The sequence below is a fragment of the Lepisma saccharinum genome, chromosome 13 (genome assembly GCF_977018435.1).
Source record: "Lepisma saccharinum chromosome 13, izLepSacc3.1, whole genome shotgun sequence".
In the NCBI taxonomy this organism is placed as follows: Eukaryota; Metazoa; Arthropoda; class Insecta; order Zygentoma; family Lepismatidae; genus Lepisma; species Lepisma saccharinum.
This window is the reverse complement of record NC_139241.1, coordinates 8,463,510-8,483,815: the sequence shown is the minus strand read 5'-3', so window position 1 is coordinate 8,483,815 and position 20,306 is coordinate 8,463,510. Positions and strand designations below refer to the sequence as shown.

The following is a 20,306-nucleotide window of genomic DNA, read 5'->3' as shown; positions in this document are numbered from 1 at the left end:
CTGAATTGTTCCACACCTCCACAGCTAGGCTTTCCCTTATACAGCGCGCTCTATTCCACAGGCTGCCCCAGTTCTACAATAATTTACCCATAAACATAGACATTTTTGCCCCTGAAAGCATTTTCCGATCTTCCCTAAAAATGAATATGTAAATCTTGTTTCCTTGTTTATGCCTTATGTTTATATTTAACTTTTCTTGTTTTTACCTTAAACCACCTTGACTTGTTCTTGTTATTTGTTAGAGTTTTCAGTGTAAAATGGCCTTAAAAGTGCTGTATCTGAAACTTTGAATAAATAAATAAATAAATAAATAAATATAAAATGTCTCCAAAATTTAATTTTCATAGCGCTTTTCAAAAGTAATTTGATCTGGTACATAGCCCCTGAAAGTTATAAAAATGCTCGTTGTATGATGATGAAAAACTATTTAATATAATAAATAGCTCGTACAATAATCACAGGTCTGGACGTAAACCGATAAAAAAGCAATGATTATACCGCATTTTTGTAAGAAATCTCCTCCTAGTTTTAAAGTAAATATAATTTACCATATCCTGGATAGATATTTTTAGAATTAGTTGTGGAATAAGACAGAAAAAGTCATTATAGTTGTAATTAAGATTTTAGTGCCATCTATATTCGCATTAAGATGTCATAAATGTTTCTGTGCTATTCTCTTTCAATGTGTAATGATTCTTGATCACTAAAATATTTCTATTGTTTTGCAGCCATGGCTTACACTTGGGACAACAGAGTGAAATTCGTCGTCCGTTATATGTACGGTAAGTAAAAGCTTTTGGAGTTTCAAGTGAAGTTAGAATTTCAAGAGATTTTTACGAGTTCAATGGAATGTGGGTATTGGCGATGGCTGTTGCAACTACAGTTGATGAGTTGTAGCTTTGCGGCTGAACCCTGAACAAACCCGGCTGCGCAGTAGACTGCGTGTTACTCTCCTTGCGTTCTGTTCTTGTTGTCGACTACCTAAACGGCGAGTTAGTGAAAAACTACGGAAATGTTTCTCTCTCTTTCTCTCTCTCTCTCTCTCTCTCTCATTCTTTATATTCCTCTTTCTTTCCATATTTCTCTATTTTATTCTTTCTATATCTTTCTCTCATCTCCAATACTTTACATTTCTCATTACAATCTCTCTCGCTCTCCCCGATGACGTAGTGGTAATGTCGTCGCCTTGTAATCAAGGGGTCCCGGGTTCGAATCCTGGCCTGAGCATAGATGTTTGTCTGTGCCCATTCATCAATTTCATCATTTCATCACTCATCTCCATCTTCTCAAATTAGACAAAAGTGGCAAAAAAAAAAGATAAGTAAAATCAAGCAAATCAATCTATCGATCGATACTTGGTGAAGGCACGTCGTGTTTCAGATTCCCCTCTAAACTGAAGGTTCAGTGTGAATTAGCCTTGCTGTGCTTCAATTGGACTTTAGCTATCATTCATATTCGATCTATCCTTCTCTCTCCCTCTCTTACTCTCTGTCTCTCTCTTTATTCCAATATATGAGTGATTCTTGCTTTACTATATACTTGGCATATAGGCAATTTGAGTGAGCTAAGGATTACTCTAGCCCCCTCACTGGGGACGCCCCTGCTTATAAAATAAGCTGGGACTCAGATTACTAAAGATACAGGTTACTGAAAAACATTGAGAAATGCACTGCACAGACTGTAATCCGAAATCTCCATCATCCCTCCTTGTAATTCCCTGGGGGACTGAGTTTCATCCCGTTCTGAGGCTGAGTCTCCCCCAAGCGTCTCCCTGCCTTCGGGGTCACAGAGCCTTGCAAGCAGTTGACGTAGTTATGCAATCAATTTTCAGAATTTACATATAAATAACTTCAGCGTGTTGAGGGAACAAAGTGCAATGTTATCCTCGCATCCGCAGGGATCCGGTGCAATATGCGAGCAATCACGCTGTCTGTTCTCGGCTGGGTCTTACTTTGTCCTGATGTAAGCATATTAGAAGTGTCTCAACTTTTCCTTTCTAAGCGCTTGCTAAGTTCACACTCGTTCGGATTAGCACGGCTTTGGTTGGGATTCATTTCCCTACTCGCTCAAGGCCATTGCAAACAGTTTCTCAGTAATTGAACAGATCATTCTAAGAATTACAACGTGATTAGCATTTTAACTATCCTAGATAATGCGTGTTTCTCTCTTTCATAGCGTTTATTACTCACGAAACTTTCCACAATATCTACACTTCGTATATCTTGTGGGGCTCGATCTTCACAAATTTCCATCAACTGCATTCAGATAGCGTTTATTACTCACGAAATTTCCACAATGTCCATTTTTAACAAATTTCCACCAACTGCATTCTGATAGCGTTTATTACTCACGAATTTTCCACAATGTCCATTTTTAACAAATTTCCAACTGCATTGTGACAGCGCTTATTACTCACAAAATTTCCAAAATGTCCATTTTCCACAAATTTTCACCAACTGCATTCTGACAGCGTTTACTCATGAAATTTCCACAATATCTACACTTCATATATCTTGTAGGACTCGATCTTCACAAATTTCCACAAACTGCATTCTCATAGCGTTTATTACTCACGAAATTTCCACAATGTCTATTTTTCTCAAATTTCCACCAACTGCATTCTGACAGCGTTTATTACTCACGAAATTTCCACAATATCTACACTTCATATATCTTGTAGGGGTCGATCTTCACAAATTTCCACCAACTACATTCTGATAGCGTTTATTACTCACGAAATATCCACAATGTTCATTTTTCACAAATTTCCACTAACTGCATTTTGACAGCGTTTATTACTCCCGAAATTTCCGCAATGTCCATTTTTACAAATTTTCACCAACTGCATTGTGACAGCGTTTATTACTCACGAAATTTCCACAATATCTACAGTTCATATATCTTGTAGGGCTCGATCTTCATAAATTTCCACCAACTACATTCTCATAGCGTTTATTACTCACGAAATATCCACAAATTTCCACCAACTGCATTCTGACAGCGTTTATTATTCACGAAATTTCCACAATGTCCACTCTTTATGGATACTTGGAAAGCTCAAGCAACGCAAAGTGCCTGCAAGGAATATGTTACTTACTAAACTAAATTACCTCGAACTTATTAGTACATGATTATTTAAATTATGTGAACGGTACTTAAGGATTTGTAGCCTGTGGTTTCATGCACTACACGATTTTCAAGACGAGGTAAATATATTGTTTCTGAATGTTCCCCAACAGGAAGTATCCTATGTGTTTGATAATAAGCCTGAGATTTGCATATTATTAGACGAACGCCACCTATTGGTGGACTTTGAAGGCATGAACGGACCCTGTCACAACGACACCAAAACGGCGCCAAAATATTTTTCTTGCTCGTACTTAAAGAAGTGTTCCACGTTACAGTTCCTTGTTTAATACTGCAGAAGCGACTGTGACAAGTTTATAACCTCGATGAGTTGCAGTAAGTTACGATCTCGTAGCGGACATAACTCTGCGAGCGATGAGTTATGCGGATAAGAGATGAGGCATAATTTGTTGTCGGCCAAGAAATGAGTGGAGGGAAACAAGTGAGAGCCGGTTCTGCAGCTGTGCGTTTCTTGAGACGTTGCCAAGAGAAATAAATCCAGTCAACTATCAGCGTGATTGGCAACTGGCGGGGTTTTGATATTCACGTTTCTCTCAGGGAGTTAATTGGCCCCACTCGGTAGATGTTTTCTTTTGGTGGGAACACTCACGAGGGTTGGCAACATTAAAAATTCTGAGCAAGACACTTTCTTCACGTTGTCGAGAACTTAAACTTGAGGTTAATTTTTGACTGTTTACTTCCGGTATTCTGATTTCTCGTTCACGAGACAAGAAGACTGAGAATGAGCCAAGCATTCTAATTCACAAGAAGAGAGTGAGAATGAGTCACGCATTCTCATTGTTCATTCACGAGATGAGAAAAGAGTGAGAATGAGTCACAAATTCTCATTTCTCACTCACGAGATGAGAAAAGAGTGAGAATGAGTCACAAATTCTCATTTCTCACTCACGAGATGAGAAAAGAGTGAGAATGAGTCAAGCAATCTCATTTCTCATTCACGAGATAAGAAAGTGAGAATGAGTCACACATTCACATTTCTCTTTCACGAGATGAGAACAATCTTATTTTTCAATTCACTAGATGAGAAAGAAGTGAGAACGAGTCACGCAATCTCATTTCTCATTCACGATATGAGAAAGAGTGCGAATGAGTCACACATTCTCATTTCCCGTTCAAGAGATGAGAAAATAGTAAGAATGAATCACGCAATCTTATTTCTCATTCACGAGATGAGAACAATCTTATTTTTCAATTCACTAGATGAGAAAGAAGTGAGAATGAGTCACGCAATCTCATTTGTCATTCACGAGATGAGAGAAGAATGAGAATTAGTCACGTAATTTTATTTCTCATTCACGAGATGAGAGCAATTTCATTTCTCGTTCACTAGATGAGAACGAAGTAAGAATGCGTCACGCAATCTCATTTCTCATTCATGAGATGAGAAAAGAGTGACAATGAGTCACGTAATCTCATTTCTCGTTCACGAGATGAGAAAAGAGTAAGAATGAGTCACACATTCTCATTTCTCATTCAGAAGATGAAAGATGAGGTAGAAGTAAGAATGAGTCACGCAACTTCATTTCTCATTCACGAGATGAGAAAAGAGTGACAATGAGTCACGTAATCTCATTTCTCGTTCACGAGATGAGAAAAGAGTAAGAATGAGTCACACATTTTCATTTCTCATTCAGAAGATGAGGTAGAAGTAAGAATGAGTCATGCAACTTCATTTGTCATTCACGAGATGAGAAAATAATAAGAATGAGTCACGTAATCTCATTTGTCATTCACGAGATGAGAGAAGAATGAGAATTAGTCATGTAATTTTTTTCTCATTCACGAGATGAGAGCAATTTCATTTATCGCTCACTAGATGAGAAAGAAGTAAGAATGCATCACGCAATCTCATTTCTCATTCACCAGACGAGAAAAGAGTGAGAATGGGTAACGCAATCTCATTTCTCATTCAAAAGAAGAGAGTTGAGAATGAGCCATGCATGACAATAACGGAAAGTCCCTAATTGGACATTCTGTAGAAATATCCATAAAATCTTCAAATATTGGTCCAAAGGCTTTCGTTATTATTTTACTGTGAAAAAATGCCAGTGAAACTCTTTTCCATTTTTCATATATTGCATTTCATATTTACTATAAAATGTTGCAAAGTATGAATAGAGCATTTGTGAACCACCTTGTATACTTGCATTCCTTCATCGCATTTCCCAAATTAAAATCCAGGAAATTCCGGACTCGTAAACAAAAACAAAGAAACAAAACAACAAAAAGGAAGCAGAAAAAAAACAAAAGGGGTAGCAGCGAGCTTCCGATGCCATTAAATTTGTATTCGAAATGGAAGCCCCTTTCTCTCTCTCTCTCTCCGAGACCAAAGCCGTTTCCATGGCAACCGCGAAAGGTTTCCGTTGCCGGGCAACGAGGCACGCAACTAGAAGCTGCACGGAGCAGATCTGTTTTTTCTTCAAGCTCACCTGGAGGTGAGTGGATGAAGGTCTTAAACGAGCAAACTACAAGGTGGGGAGAGAGAGGGGAGGAATGGCAGAGAGAGAGGTGTGTAAGGAGAGGGGAAAAAGAAAAAGATAACACGAGTTCGTAAGAGAACATGGAGAGTTGAAGAGAGGAAAGATAAAGAAAGAACAAGAGTAGAGGAGAAAAAAAGAACAATCGTAAAGGAAAAAGGAAGAACAAGCTGAAAGGAGAAAGAACAAGAATAAAAGAGAAAGATAGAATAAGAGTGATGGAGAAAGAAAGAAAATGCAGTAAAGATGGAAGAAAGAACAATGGTAAAAGAGAATGAAAGAACAAGAATAAAAAATAAAGAAAGAATAAGAATAAAGAAGACAAAAATAAAGCTAAAAGGGAAAGAACAAGGGTAAAAAAGAAAGAACAAGGTTAATAGAGAAAGAACAAGGGGAACTAGAAATAACAAGAATATAAGAGAAATAAAGAACATGGAAAAAGAGAAAGAACAAGGTTAAAAGAGAAAGAACTAAGAAAAATAGAAAGAACAAGAATAAAAGAAAAATAAATAACTTTGAGAAAGAGAAAGAGCAGGGTTAAAAGAGAAAGAACTAAGAAAAATAGAAATAACATGAATAAAAGAGAAATAAATAACATGGAAAAAGAGAAATAACAAAGTTAAAAGAGAAAGAACTAAGAAAAATATAAATAACAAGAATAAAAGAGAAATAAATAACATGGAAAAAGAGAAATAAATAACATGGAAAAAGAGAAAGAACAAGGTTAAATGAGAAAGAACTAAGAAAAATAGAAAGAACAAGAATAAAAGAGAAAGATATAACAAGGAAAAAGATAAACAAAATACAATGAAAAAGGGAAAGAAAGAGCAAAGAAACAGGGCAAAGAACAAGGAAAATAGAAAGAACAAGCATAAAAGAGAAAGAAAGAACAAGGAAAAAAGAGGCACATAGTGGTTCGGATCCCACTTTAAATTGTATCTCAGTCCCGATTAGCCTTACTGTGCATAAAATGGACTAAAAACACCAAAAAATATTTGGAAACAGAAATAAAGAAGGAAAGGAGAAAGAAAAGCAAGAATAAAAAGAAGAGATTGAAGAAGAGTAAAATAAAATGAATGATAGAGAGAGAGAGAGAGAGAGAGAAAGAAAGATATGTCAAGACAAAGAGAGAAAATTGACACGCGAAAGAGAGGTAAATAGAGAGAGAAAAAGAAGGAAAAATGAAAAGTCAAGGAGATGAAGGTAAAGAGGAACAGCGAAAGAAACAAATAGTTGTTGCGACTGGAAATATGAAGTTATGTTCGCCACCATGGTAGAATATTGGCTTCAGGTTGACTCGTGTTAATAGGTTTACGTTTCCGGTCTGGTACCTGGAGATCTGTGCAGTGTTGCCACAATATGAGGGCACAATTTCCCTCTCCTAGGGGCAAAATTTCCCTTTTTGGACCAATTTTTCCCTTCACCTAAGCTAATCATACAATAATAATAATAATAATAAGTATTAGTAGTGGTAGTAGAAGTAGTTGTAATTATTATTATTATTAGTGGTGGTGGTGAAAGCAGTAGTAGCAGTATTTCCGTCGGTCCGTGTCCGTGGAATAGAAAATGTTAAATTTTCACATACGTGTCACTTTCATCGCTTCCTGACCTGATGTCCCAGGTTTGGATCCTGGTCAGGAATCCATTTGATCGTTAATCTCATCGTTACAATTATCTGAAGGTGCAGAAAAGCGATGTACTTAACAGAAATATAAATAGATACAGGCTATATTCAAGGGAGCAGATAAAAGAACAGAAAAATGTGAATATGAAACTGGAACTTAACATAAAGTGTAATAATGTACTCAGATGTCTTAAAATTTCCCTGGAATTGTGGCATTTTTAATCGAAATTCCCTTTTTCCCTTTTGGCTAAAATTTCGGTCCGAATTTTCCTGCAAAAGGGAAATTTCCCTTCATGTGGCAACACTGGATCTGTGGGCGAGGGGCTAGCGAGAGAGGGAGCGGGAGAAAGAACGCGAGAGGGGGGATAAAGGGAGGTGAGAGGGGGAGGTGAAACGAACAAGAAAAAAATACGAACGATTTGAATCAAGTACCGTGGAGGGTGGGGATTGGATAAGAGATTTGTTTTGCTTTTATTTACGATATCCAAAACTCCACGGCGGAAGTGTCTGGGGAAAAAAACGACTTCGCTCGTTTCAAATCCGTTCCAGGTGAAATTGACTAGAAGCTTTGTAATATCAGGTTTCTCCAAAAAGGAAAACAAATGTGATAAAGAGCATGTAGGTGATTCCACCTCGTCTCTTGCTGCCAAATTATGCGATTGCCCGTGAAGAGAGTGAAAATCGACGGGTGTTCCGAAAGTCTCGTGCTGATTCAGTTACTGTTGTAGAAAAGTACGTATGTTCTTGTCGGGAAAAAGTCACGATCTTCTGGTGTTCTCAAATGAATAGGATAATACATGGTATCCGGAAAAGTTTTGCTTCATACATTCCCCAGGAGATAGCAGCAGCATCACATAGCTGAACAGGCTAGGCTGTTCATAGAAGCCTGCAACCGATTCCCAGGAAAAGAATAGCCAGAGCAGGCCACCACGATGTCCCGATTTGACCAAAAATGCATACTGAATGTAAAATCCAGTGTTTGTAAGTAACAGTTACTTTTGGAGTAATTCTAAGTGTAACTAGTTACTTCAAACATAATTACTTTTTTGCAATAGAAGTAACATTTCAAGTGGAGTCAAGAGATTCACTTAACTCCTCTTGGATAAAGAACAATTGTATACTTTTTCTTGCCTTCTCGTTTTTATAACCCGTTTCTCTCTCTCTTTCTCTTTTCATGTCTCATATTGTGTTTTCTCCTTGTCTTTCTATCGATCTTCTGCTATTTCTCTTCCTACTCTCCCTTTCTCCTTCTCGTTTCTATTTTTCTTTCTCTCTCTCTCTCTGTGTCTCGTTTCTCTATCCATTCCCTCTTTATTTCTATTTCTATTTCCCACCCTCTCATTCTCTCTCTTTTTCTTTCTTCCTTTCCTTCTCTCTCTCTCTCTCTCTCTGTCTTTGTGTGTGTAGTTTCAATATTGCTCTTCTTTCTTTCAGGTTTCTTAATTACTATCCTTTCTCTCTCTCTCTGTCCTTCACGGTTCTCTATTTCTCTTCTATTTTCTTCTCTCTATCTCCTTGTGTGTGTGTGTGTGTAGTTTCTATATTTCTCTCCCCTTCTTTCTTTCTTGTTTCCTTATTCAACAGTTACTTTTACAATTACTTAAACCTAAGAGATAAATTTTGGCAAGCCTTTTTGCAACTATGTGTCTTCTCTGGATGCTAAAGCGAAACAATTTTCATGAAATTTCGGTGTGGGCTAACGGTGAGACGATTTTTTTCGTTGCTTTGGACCATAATATTTCAACTGTACAGTTGTACGTTTAGCTGTAGCTGTAATACTACCATAACACTGTGGTCACATGTAATACTTCAACAGCATTTACGCGACCACCGTGGCAGGGTGATTAGCACAGCGCGCTACGATCCCAGGGATTCCGCATTCGAATCCCAGCCTGGGCATGAGTGTTCTTTGTGAGTGTGACGTCATCAGTTTCCTCATCGTCGCAATTAGCCAGAATGGCAGAAAAGCGACGTAAAATAATCTAATTCAATCAGTACTAGAGCATTTCGGATATTCTCTTTGTTCCATATTTTATAGTAGGCGTCCCCGTCGCCTTGTAATCAAGGGGCCCAGGGTTCGATAGCCGGTGGAGGCACATAGTGGTTGAGATCCCACTTTATACTGTAGGTCCAGTCCCGATTAGCCTTACTGTGCATAAAGTGGACTTAAAACGGCATATCAATCAATGTTTCATAATTTCAAATCCCCCCCCCCCCGCCCCAAAGAATATCGGGTCGCCAGAACAACCGCGAAAGGGAAATTTCCACCCTTTTTTCGTGTGCCCTCTCACGCTTATTCCACCACCGCAAAAATTTCTCTGTACTGGTCTGACTGATGTACCCAAAAAAAAAAAAGAAATAAAAGGTGAAGGTAAGGTGCTCCCCTGTGCTATACACCACGCCATGAAGTCCTATAGGGAGTTTGGGGTTAGGTCCCCGCACTTTCTTGATCACGGCCGAAGGTGGGGTGACGTGATCAGCACCACGCCCCTGGTCGCCTTTACCCCCCAGAGTTTCCTGCAGGTACCTACTTTATACAACGCTGGGTGGGCGCCGGAGCCGCTTGAACAGGTGGAAAAAATCCCGGTATTCTTCCGCCGGGGATCGAATCCGGGTCCCTCGCATGGTAGTCAGACGCCCTAACGACTGAGCTACCGCGGCCAAAAAAGAAACAACACATTCATTCCAGACTGATCGAAACCCAACTTTCCTTCCGTTAACTTCTGGAGCAAACGAACCTTGTAGTAAAGTAAGTGATCCGTGAAGAGGAATTAAATAATTTGCCTGTTCGAAGCGAAAGATGAACCGAGTGTAGCCACAGTGGAGGTGCATTTGCAGAAAAACGCCCGACTATTAATTACCGACGATCCGGCCGGGAAACTTTCCATGCTCTTCCCCTCCATTCCTTCTCGCAGCAGGTAGATCAAAGTAGAACCGTGCGTTACCATGGCGACCAGGCGTGGCTCACTCTCTTCTCCGGAGAGGAGAGGAGATATGCGTGTGCGGTGCACGCAGTGTGTAAACAAGTGCGTCAAATCTTGCATCGATATCAGGATAAAGAATAACCAAGTCTGCCCCAGTCAAATTAGAGATTTCACCCCCCCCCCCCGCTGGCAAGCACTAGATCTCTCATTCCCTTTCTGTTCCTTTCATGCAGAGTGCTCTAGGGAAAAGCTTCAACGCAGAGTTGCCAGTATCTTCCAAATGAAGATCGCTCAAAATAAAAGTAAAAATTAACAATAATGTTCTATTGCATACAGCAGGTTCTGTCCCAATTAGCCCATCTTAGTATAAAAGCGAGCTTAAAAGAAAACAAAATCGAAAAGGAAGAGCTATTAATGCCTAATACATCTAGGATTCTTTCTGCAAGATCTCCAAAGAGCGTCAACATTCAAAACTTGTATCGCAAGTGGGAGATGTTGACGTCAAAAGAAAGGAACGTTTGAAGGGAGACAGAAGATAATAGATGTGAAAGAAGTGGTACAGAATAAGAGAAAGAAAGGTATTTCAAAAAGCCACAGAGAGAGAGAGAGAGAAAGAGGAGAGGGAGAGAGAGAGAGAGACCAAGAATGCACGACAGAACAAGAGAAAGAGAGAGAGAGATAAAGAAGGAAGATAAATAGATGATCGATAATGAGAGAGAGAGAGACCAAGAAAAAAAAAGAGATACGGGGCAGAAAGAAAGAGAGTGTAAGAGAGATAGAGCAGGAAAATAAATAGAAGAATATAGATAGAAGAGAGAGAGGAGAGGAGAAATGAAGAAGCATTGGGCAGGGAAAGAAAGAGAAATAAAGAAGCAATAAAGGATAGAGAAGAAAGGATAGGAGAAGAAGAAAAATCATAAAATCTCCGCACCAGGGAGAGACAGATGTAGAGAGAGAGAGAAAATCCAAGGAAGAAAAAGAGAAACGACGGAGAGAGAAAGAGAGAGTATAATGGAGAGAGAGGGAGATAGAGATAGTGAAGGAAGAGAAATAGAAAAAATCGATAACGAGAGAGAAAGAAAATGAGACAGAGAAGGGAATACCCGTTATATCTCATTTTCAATTTAATTCTTACAAAACACAAATTTCCTGAAAAATGGAAAGCCACGGCAATTTGTCCACTTCCCAAAAGCAATAACACTAATGACGTACAAAACTACCGACCAATAAGTATAGTATCAGCCCCAGCAAAAATATTCGAAAAAATCATGCACCGTTACATATTTACCCACGTAAAACCTGCAATATCATCGTTTCAGCATGGCTTTGTACCACGTAGATCGGTGTTGACCAATCTCTCCGATATTACCAATTTTATTAGTTCAACATTGGACGAAGGAGGTCGGGTTGACGTAATATATACCGACTTTTGCAAACTTGGTTATAACTTGGTTAACCACGATATTCTATTAAGTAAATTAGCATGCTTCAATATTTCTGAACCACTGCGTCAACTGTTCGCTTCCTATTTGCAGAACCGTAAGCAGTACGTAACGTATAACATCTACTCTGCCAGATTAATTTTCGAATCCCGTCGTCGAAAACTAGACTAAAGAATGAAGTTTTTCTTATAAAGAAGGCTAGATCCGAAATTAAAAAGAAATCTCCATTGTGGAGAATGTGTACCATTTACAATAACTTGGTAATCAAGAATAACACCATTGACATCTTTTCTATGAACCTAAGGGACTTCAGTAAAGCCACTATTAACACAATGGCTTAAGCTTAAACACATAAGTTCGTATTTAAATTGTGTGATAAAGTGTATATATATAAAATGAATATTTTTAATATATTTATATATATATATACGCGGTGGCTCAGTCGGTGGGCGGCCCCTGTGGCGGAGTGGTTAGCACATCGCGCTACGACGCCAGGGGTCCCGGGTTCGATTCCCGGCTCGGCCATGGATGTTTGTGATTGTCTGTCCTGAAAAGTCTTGAAATTGAAATATGAATGAAATGATATGAGTGAATGAAGTGTGATGGGGGAAGCTTCCGCATAGGGGCTTTCCTTTAAAAAAAAAAAAAAAAAAAAAAGTCGGTAACGTGTCTGACTACCATGCTCAAGGTCCCGGGTTCGATCCCCGGCCGGTTCAAATCCGGGAACTTTTCTAACGTTGGAAGCGGCCCCGGCGCCCACCCAGCGTCGAATAACATGGGTACCTGGGGGAAACCCTGGGGGGTAAAGGCGGTCAGGGGCGTGGTGCTGATCACATCACCCCCACTCACGACCGGATCAAGAAAGTGTGGGGCGTTACTGCCACACCCCCTATACGCCTTCATGGCGTGGTGCTAAGCACAGGGGAGCACTTTACTTTTACCTTTACCTTTATATATATAAAGGTGGTCGTGGACTACTAAGCCCCGCGACAGCTTAAGTTTGCAGCAATCTTTTCGCATATATAAACCCCAATCGTGCACGCAGAATATTCTTCCGCTGCAATACTACGGATTTTCTCACTGTATGTGGTTGAACTGTTCGGCAGATGAGGTAAGACTGGCACAAGAGGTGCTGAGCGTCGTTCTCGCGAGGATTAATACATAAAACTTGCTGCAAAGTTAACCTGTCGCGGGGCTTAGTCGGAAAATTCCTTCACTTCAGCGTCTTAATAGGGTGAACAAGCGGAAATGGAGTTGCCGTACGAAGCACTTCCTCTTAGTAATTCTTTGTACAGTTAACCGTTCCTACTGTCACAGAGAGTAACTGAAGAAGTTTCATGTTTGTTATTTAGTGTTGCTTTTTTGCCACTTTTGGCCAATCGCGACGATGAGGATGAGTGATCATATGATGAAATTGATGAAGGCACACTCACACACCCATGCCCAGTCTGTGATGCGAACCTGCTAACCAGTCCCACACAGAGGGCGGCCTGAATAAGATTTACTCCTTTCAAAATATTATTGTGTTCCTAATAGTTTCTACTGGCCTATTCAGAAAGATATTGATTGGAGTTCAAAGTATTGGTTCATTATCGTCCACTCATGGCCGCGTGCACCAACGCCGATTATTTCGAAGTTCAGATGAACGAGATCAACTGTAATCCACTCTAAATGAACGTGGTTTAAAGATTTGCATTGCACCAACGAAAAACGACGTTCAGGAGATTCCGTTCAACTGATCCGAGATTAATTTGTAAGGCTATACCTGATTGGTTGGCTAAAACAAATGACAATCAAGAATCCAATAGAGTAATGTGATGTGTTAAAGTATCAACATGTAGGAGAAGAAAATAATTCGGGCTGCAAACTTCTATGAATTTGAGAGATGTACTAATCAACCTTCTCAATATGTACAAGGATGTAGTGGAGTGTAAAAAAAGAATAATATTAAAAAAGAACTGACGGTACAACACAAAAGGAGAAGGAGAAAGCATGGAACCTTCTTCTACGGGACTTTAATGCCATACCAAATGCATTCGATTTTAGAACAGCGTATGCTGAACCTCGCCCGCTAAATAAAGATATGTTATTATTATTTCTATTATTACTGTACTGTGGTAAGTATTTGAATTTTTCATTTCTTGATTCTTATGTATTTATATTGTCGTGTCGTGTAAACTGGTGTAAATAGCCAGTAACAAGTATTTTCGTAAATTTATACAATCATATTTCCAACACCATGTAGCAATATCGTAAACATTGCTGTGTTATAATTTACCTTGCACGTAATATATGACATTTATATATGTTTTGTGTTCTGGGATAGAAAGTACGGTATTTATAAACATTACGACTTTGCACCACAGAACCACAAATTATTATTATTATTTTGGCAGTTTTTAGTTGACATAGTTCTCGAATTATCAGCATTGTACATCCAACATCTCTAACGTTAGCACGCCCTCGATATAACTTTCCGCTGTTTTTATATTAAAAAACAACTGCCTGCAGTCGAAGCATCAGTATCGTGAACCAGGATCAGACACCAAAACGGTCGCGAATGGCCGATCAGAAGATAATCTCGTTTTGATGTTCCTAGATCGCGATCAAGTGTTGAACCGTCTTCGTGCAATGGAATTTTCCAGTGATCCTTTCCCGATCCGAGTTTAAAATTTGATCTTCGTTCGTGCACACGGCCATCAACGTATTTTCGAATTTCCATGCAGACTTGTTTCCAAATGTGGTTTGAATTGAACGCCAGTACATCGTTTTAATTATTAATTTTCACGATAGATGGTGCTGATAGATTTCTTCACATATTCCGACTTGCGCTGTTCTGAGTTAGTGCGCATTTAAACGGTGCTTCCGCAGAAATGATGGAAATATTCGTTTCTTGCGAGGACCTGTGGCATTTACGAAATATCCTCATCTGTGGGAGTATTCCCTAAATGTCAACAGATCTCTCACGGTTGGAGGCATGCGTCCCACGCTCATAAGTATTGCATCGCTTTCCCCGCACTGCGGGAGCTTCGCACGGCTGCCGCTAGAGGGAAGGGAGGGCGTTTTAAATGTCAGAGGCATCATGTATGCCAGCGAACAAATACCATGAACTAGGAGAACGTTTCAACATTAACCCCCGTCACCTTTGCGCATGAAATTCCATTCCACCGTTTCTCGACATTCTTTCTCTCTTCTTTTCATGTTAGTTTCCTTCCTACAATCTAACCTGCCATGTTTACACGAGTCGCTGTAATTGCCAGTACAAGGAGCTCAGAAGTACAGGCAAGGACGCCCACAAGGGGGAGGCAGAGGGGGCACTAGCCCACTGAGATATCTGGGAAAAGGTCATGCAACCGGAGTGGTAAAATTAATGCGATATTTTATTACAAATTGTTTTCTGCAAATTACAGGCTTTCAGTCCCAGCAATTAACTGCCATGTCCAACAAAATAACGAGAGAACGTTTTCACAAGAGACATTAGAATCGTATTGACTGCCGTAACCATGAGTGAGCGGGATGGATTTTTTTTGGTCGGGACGCGACTGGGACAAAATGTTATTACAATCCTAAAGTAAGGGACAGAAAAAAATCGTCATTCTCGACGCGGTGAAAATCGTGACTCTTTTTGCACTTATGGAATAAAAACTGTTAATTTCAGGAAATATCAGTGACTTATACTGCACAAAACACCATTAATTAACCACATTCAAACACGAACATTTGGAATTTCTCGACCTCATTCTGAACGTACATTTCGAAACGCAAAAGCATGAATCAGAAGTACCACGGAGGAGAGTAGACAACGTGGTCTCTGTTTGATATCTGTGCATCGTGAAGAAGTACCAAATAACAAAGAACTCTTCATGAATAAAGTGATAGATATTTATGGAAAGGAAGCAAGGCGAATCCAGTTTCTATTTAATTAGTGGGCTCAAGACTGAACTTGTTAACAACGCCAAATTGTTCCCAATTCAATTTTAATTTTATGATTTGTCAAATAATAATAATAGAATGTAAAATATAAATTTCTATGAGTGAAGGACAAGATTTGAAATCTTAATCCCTCCCCCTTCCCCCCCCGCCGAGGAAATTTCTGCGGGCACCTGTAATCTAAAGATACGGAAAAGCAACGTAAACGATTTTTGAAGGGGGGAAAATAAAGTTTCAAAACACCGGATAAGGTGACCCTAACATTTTCGTCATCTTTGGGTCGCTGTTGCTACACAAGTTGCGAGTCTTCAAATATGAACTTGTCATTTCCAGGCTCGCAACTAGATGGCTCTGCTCTTAACATAGTGATAGAGCAATTGTATTTAAGTTTCTCTGCATATACGTTTACGAACTAAAGAGGAAACATTGATGTAGAGGTAGGTAATATAGGGAATATACTTCCCCCTACTTTATTACCATTCCTTTACCATTAAGTTGAAGAGGAAAGAAGAAAACGGGAAGGAAATCTCTACCAGAGAATGTCTAGGGTTACTTTACATTCTGTTATGGCAATAGCCTCCCAAAAAAGACAAGGTAATATTTAATCAGTAAAGCATACAATGCTAATTGCTCAGCCAATAAAAGCGTAATTAAAACTACAAATCAGACTTGTCTATATTTATGCTACCAACCAATGAAAACACCTTAAATTGCTAAGGAGCTGACTCTCCCTTACCGTCCCTTAACATCGCTTATTCGTGCAATGTGATTCATCGCGAAGAAAGATGGGTGAACGTAAGTTCAAAGGAACGGGAAAAAACAATGTCTTCGTATAACAAGGCCTGCGTGTAGACGCTTTGTTTATGCAACGTCATCACTGGTAGGTAACAGATCGCATCGCAATATCGGCAACACAGTCACACAATACCAGTAAATTGCTATTTCTACACTTTATACACGCACACACGACGAATACTATGTTCAAACTATGCCAATGAGACTGCGATGCTCATATCTTGTTGCGATCCATGACCTACACGTGATGACGTCGCAGAGAGTCTGCAACGGCCTTGTTATAAGATGGCATTGCTCTAACTCGTTTGGTTAAGTGTTTCTTTCTTTCAAGAATAAATCAAAAACATTGACAGACTTGTGCTGGCCTTTTAAAGTCATGTTCAAACATCACAAAGGAAGCAAACTACAGAACGATTAAATGTTCTTCGCAGATTTGGGTTCGTTTTATGGCAAATAAAGGAGAGATACGTGATTTAGAATGACGCTGTAAAATAGGAGCAAGTTAATAAGAGCATGCCAAGCACCTCATTCACACGTGAAGTAAGTAAAGTAAATCAAGCCAACCCGAAAAAGAAATGTCATTATGATCATAAGATAACAAGCATTACAAATCAAAGTCGCCACAGAAACAGGCAAAGAGGTGACTTTCGCAAGCATCATGCAATGTAACTGCACTAACCGTCCCTAGCTGTTGGACGACAGTGCCATCTGTGAGCTTTAAACTGAACTACTTGCGTTAAAGTTCTTGCTTTCTATAAGATAACGCCGGCGAAATGTTGATTAGAGTAATAGCTGTCGTTCTGCTTACCATGGCCGTATTTAGAGGGGGGGGGGGTTTCTAGGGTTCAAACCCCCCCGAAACTTATGACATGTTGCATTAATGGAAGTTCAGAAACCAAAATCTGTAACAAATTTTCAATTTTTTTTCGAAGCATCACAAAAATACATGTAGACAATGTTGAAACAATCGAGCTAGAATTTTCATACATTTGGAATTCTGAAACTTGAGTGAAACAGGATTTATTCTCAGAATCGTAGCCCACCCGCGACCCCTCCATTATCACTTCTGCTGTCATCTTTCCAGTGTTGCTCCTGCGTCACAAGGAATATAGACTGTAGATTCCCTTATGATTGTCCCAAAATTCCATTTCCAGCTTTTAAATTCCCTGTCCGAAAAGTCGAAAATCCCCCTTGATAGGAGTTCAAACCTAGGATCTCCAGTTTTGTAGCGCATTACGTTCGCGATTGAGGTTACAATCCATGCACCAGGCTAAGTTTTTAAAAAGAATGACTGGTTCCACACTTTTCAAAATTCCAAAAATGTTAAAGTCAAACAACAAAAGCTTTATGACTAAAATTTCCATCTAACTTTTAAAGCTTTTCTCTTGAAGGTATCTAAAGTTTAATGACGAAGTAGAATAATTGTGCATTTCAGTACACACTGTATGAAACGTAAAACAAAACAAAAGGAAACTTGTGCTGGATATTCACTCATCTGCTGGATTGAGTAAGCCCCCTCAAGTATATAACAATAATATAATAATAATTATTATTAGTATTATTATTATGGAATAAAATTGTTTTATTATTATGAAATTTTAATTATTATTGTACAGTCATGGAAAAAAGTTCTTCACCATAAGGCTTTAATAGGAGCAAGTAATGCAGGAGGGTAGGCAACACATATTGCACCCTTCGATGATCGGTTGATTTTGCCTGTCTTAACACCGAGAAATGTGTTCCACGCGAAGGTCAACATGACAGGAAAGCAAAGAGGGTCACGTGACTATTGGTTACGTGGAGTGTTGTGCTTCTCCACGTCCCCAGTTCTTGATCCACATTGCAGAAAAAGTAGAGCTGCATGCAATATATGAAAATAGGTTGTTTTCAACTACACGCTTAATTATGATTTTCCCAATTGTAAATCTATCAGACGTGTCTCCCGATTTAGTCCGGACAGTCTTTTACTTTGAATTCCTGTTTGTCATAGGCGTAACTTGACGGGAGCAGAAAGGGCATTTGTAACCCCTCCCCCCAAAAAAATCAGGTTTCTTAAAGCTGCTAAAACAGGAATTAAATACTATGATTTGACGCATCCAAAAAAAGTATTATATTGAAAGATATTTCCCAAATACGTAGATAGCAATTTAATACTTTGAAAGTGTCTCAGATTTGTTTATTGTCACAACTTAGTGTGGCACAGGTCTACTACAAAAGTGGAATTTCGTAACAGAAATATGAACCCACTCCTTTTATTTCGTAGCCGATTTCATCTTGAAACTGAAATTAAGAATATTACTTAACAATGTCATTGGTAAACAATAAAAAAATGTGTTAGACCCAATTCTTTAATACCTTATCATAATCTTTAACGCAAGTTTAAATTTTGTTGTAAGTCCACTTTATGCAAAAAAAAGGTAAAGTTCTCACCTGAGCTTGGTGCTACGCCATGAAGGCGTATAGGGGGTGTGGGGGTAACGCCCCACACTTTCTTGATTCGTTCGTGAGTGGGGGTGATGTGATCAGCATCACGCCGCCCCACACTTTCTTGATTCGTTCGTGAGTGTGGGTGATGTGATCAGCATCACGCCCCTGACCGCCTTTACCCCCAGGATTTCCCCCAGGTACCCATGTCATTCGACGCTGGGTGGGCGCCGGGGTCGCTTCCAACGTTAGAAAAGTTCCCGGGCTTGAACCGGCCGGGAATCGAACCCGGGGCCTATAGCATGGTAGTCAGACGCGTTACCGACTGAGTCACCGGCACAGATAGACTAATCTGAAGTGCATACAGTTTAAAGTGGGATCCGAACCACTATGTGCGATCACCTGGTATCGTACCCCAGACCCCTTGATTACAAGGCCTTACCACTACGCCATCAGTGAGGCGCACACAATCTTTGTATTTCGACCTTTTTAAACCTATATGTATCATATAAGAGGTTGTTTAACGTTGCTATGCCTCTATGGATTATATTTAGCCAGTATTCGAGAACATAGCGTCAGGTTTTATAGAATATAAGCTTCTCTTCCATGTTTATGGTTTCCTGTCTGCAGTAGAAAAACTGGCAGGTTCCCATAGCTTTTCTTTCAATAGTCTTCCAATGGTTGCATATCATATCACTCAAATTTGATTCATTCGTTTCGAACACAATCCCCGATGGCGCAGTGGGATCGTGGGCGCCTTGTAATTAAGGGATCCCGGGTTCGATACTCGGTGGAGGAACATAGTGGTTCGGATCCCCCTTTAAACTATAGGTCCATTCACGATTAGCCTAACAGGACATAAAGTGGACTTAAGACACCAATCAACCAACCAACACAATCCCGTTATTGTCCAAATTATCGAATCCAGAACCTTCGTCGCGAATAACATAAGCAGGAAGACAACGTGAAATAACCGCACAGAAACAGAACCTAAAACTTACATCGGATAGATTGAATTAAGTCGACGATACAGCACGGGTTCTGAAGTGAAAAAGAATACGAAAGTTGAAGTACCTCTATACGCACCCACTTTTCCTCCACTCAATGGGGAAGATATCCTTCTAGCTGAGAAGCCTTTACGTAGGAGTGCCCTGAGGGAACTTCAAGGCCACGACGATAAAGTGTTCTACGTGCAATGACGGAACCAAAACATACGTCAGATAGCTGTGTTCCTCCTTATTTCGTACGCCATTGATAACTGGAACACGTGACCTCGTCTTTGGTAGAGCAGAAGCCTGCTTGCTTGCCACCACCCTCTAGTTCAGTGACCTTCGCAAGAGTGAATGACTCACCATATACTTGTCTGTGAGGCTACACAAGAATAGATATTTCGTTAGTGGCTGTAAGTATTGTTTCATCTGCAGTTATATCAGTTAGCATTTCAATAGTTTCCTTCCTAATGGTTACTTTAGTGATAAACATGTAAATTAGTTCTCGAGAGTGAACGTTTTATCTATTTGAACGGGGGATTTTTATACAGCCT

At 39.5% G+C, this 20,306-nt stretch overlaps 1 protein-coding gene across 1 annotated transcript in view; it reads left to right on the top strand.

Annotated features, from left to right (window-relative positions):
* Scp1 (Sarcoplasmic calcium-binding protein 1) overlaps positions 1–20,306 on the top strand; it is a 146,889-nt gene that overhangs the window by 96,242 nt on the left and 30,341 nt on the right. The window contains exon 2 of the mRNA XM_083133841.1: positions 729–782. Within this exon, the coding sequence (XP_082989967.1) occupies positions 731–782 (52 nt within the window). The 5' untranslated portion in view covers positions 729–730. The remainder of the gene's footprint in view (positions 1–728; positions 783–20,306) is intronic.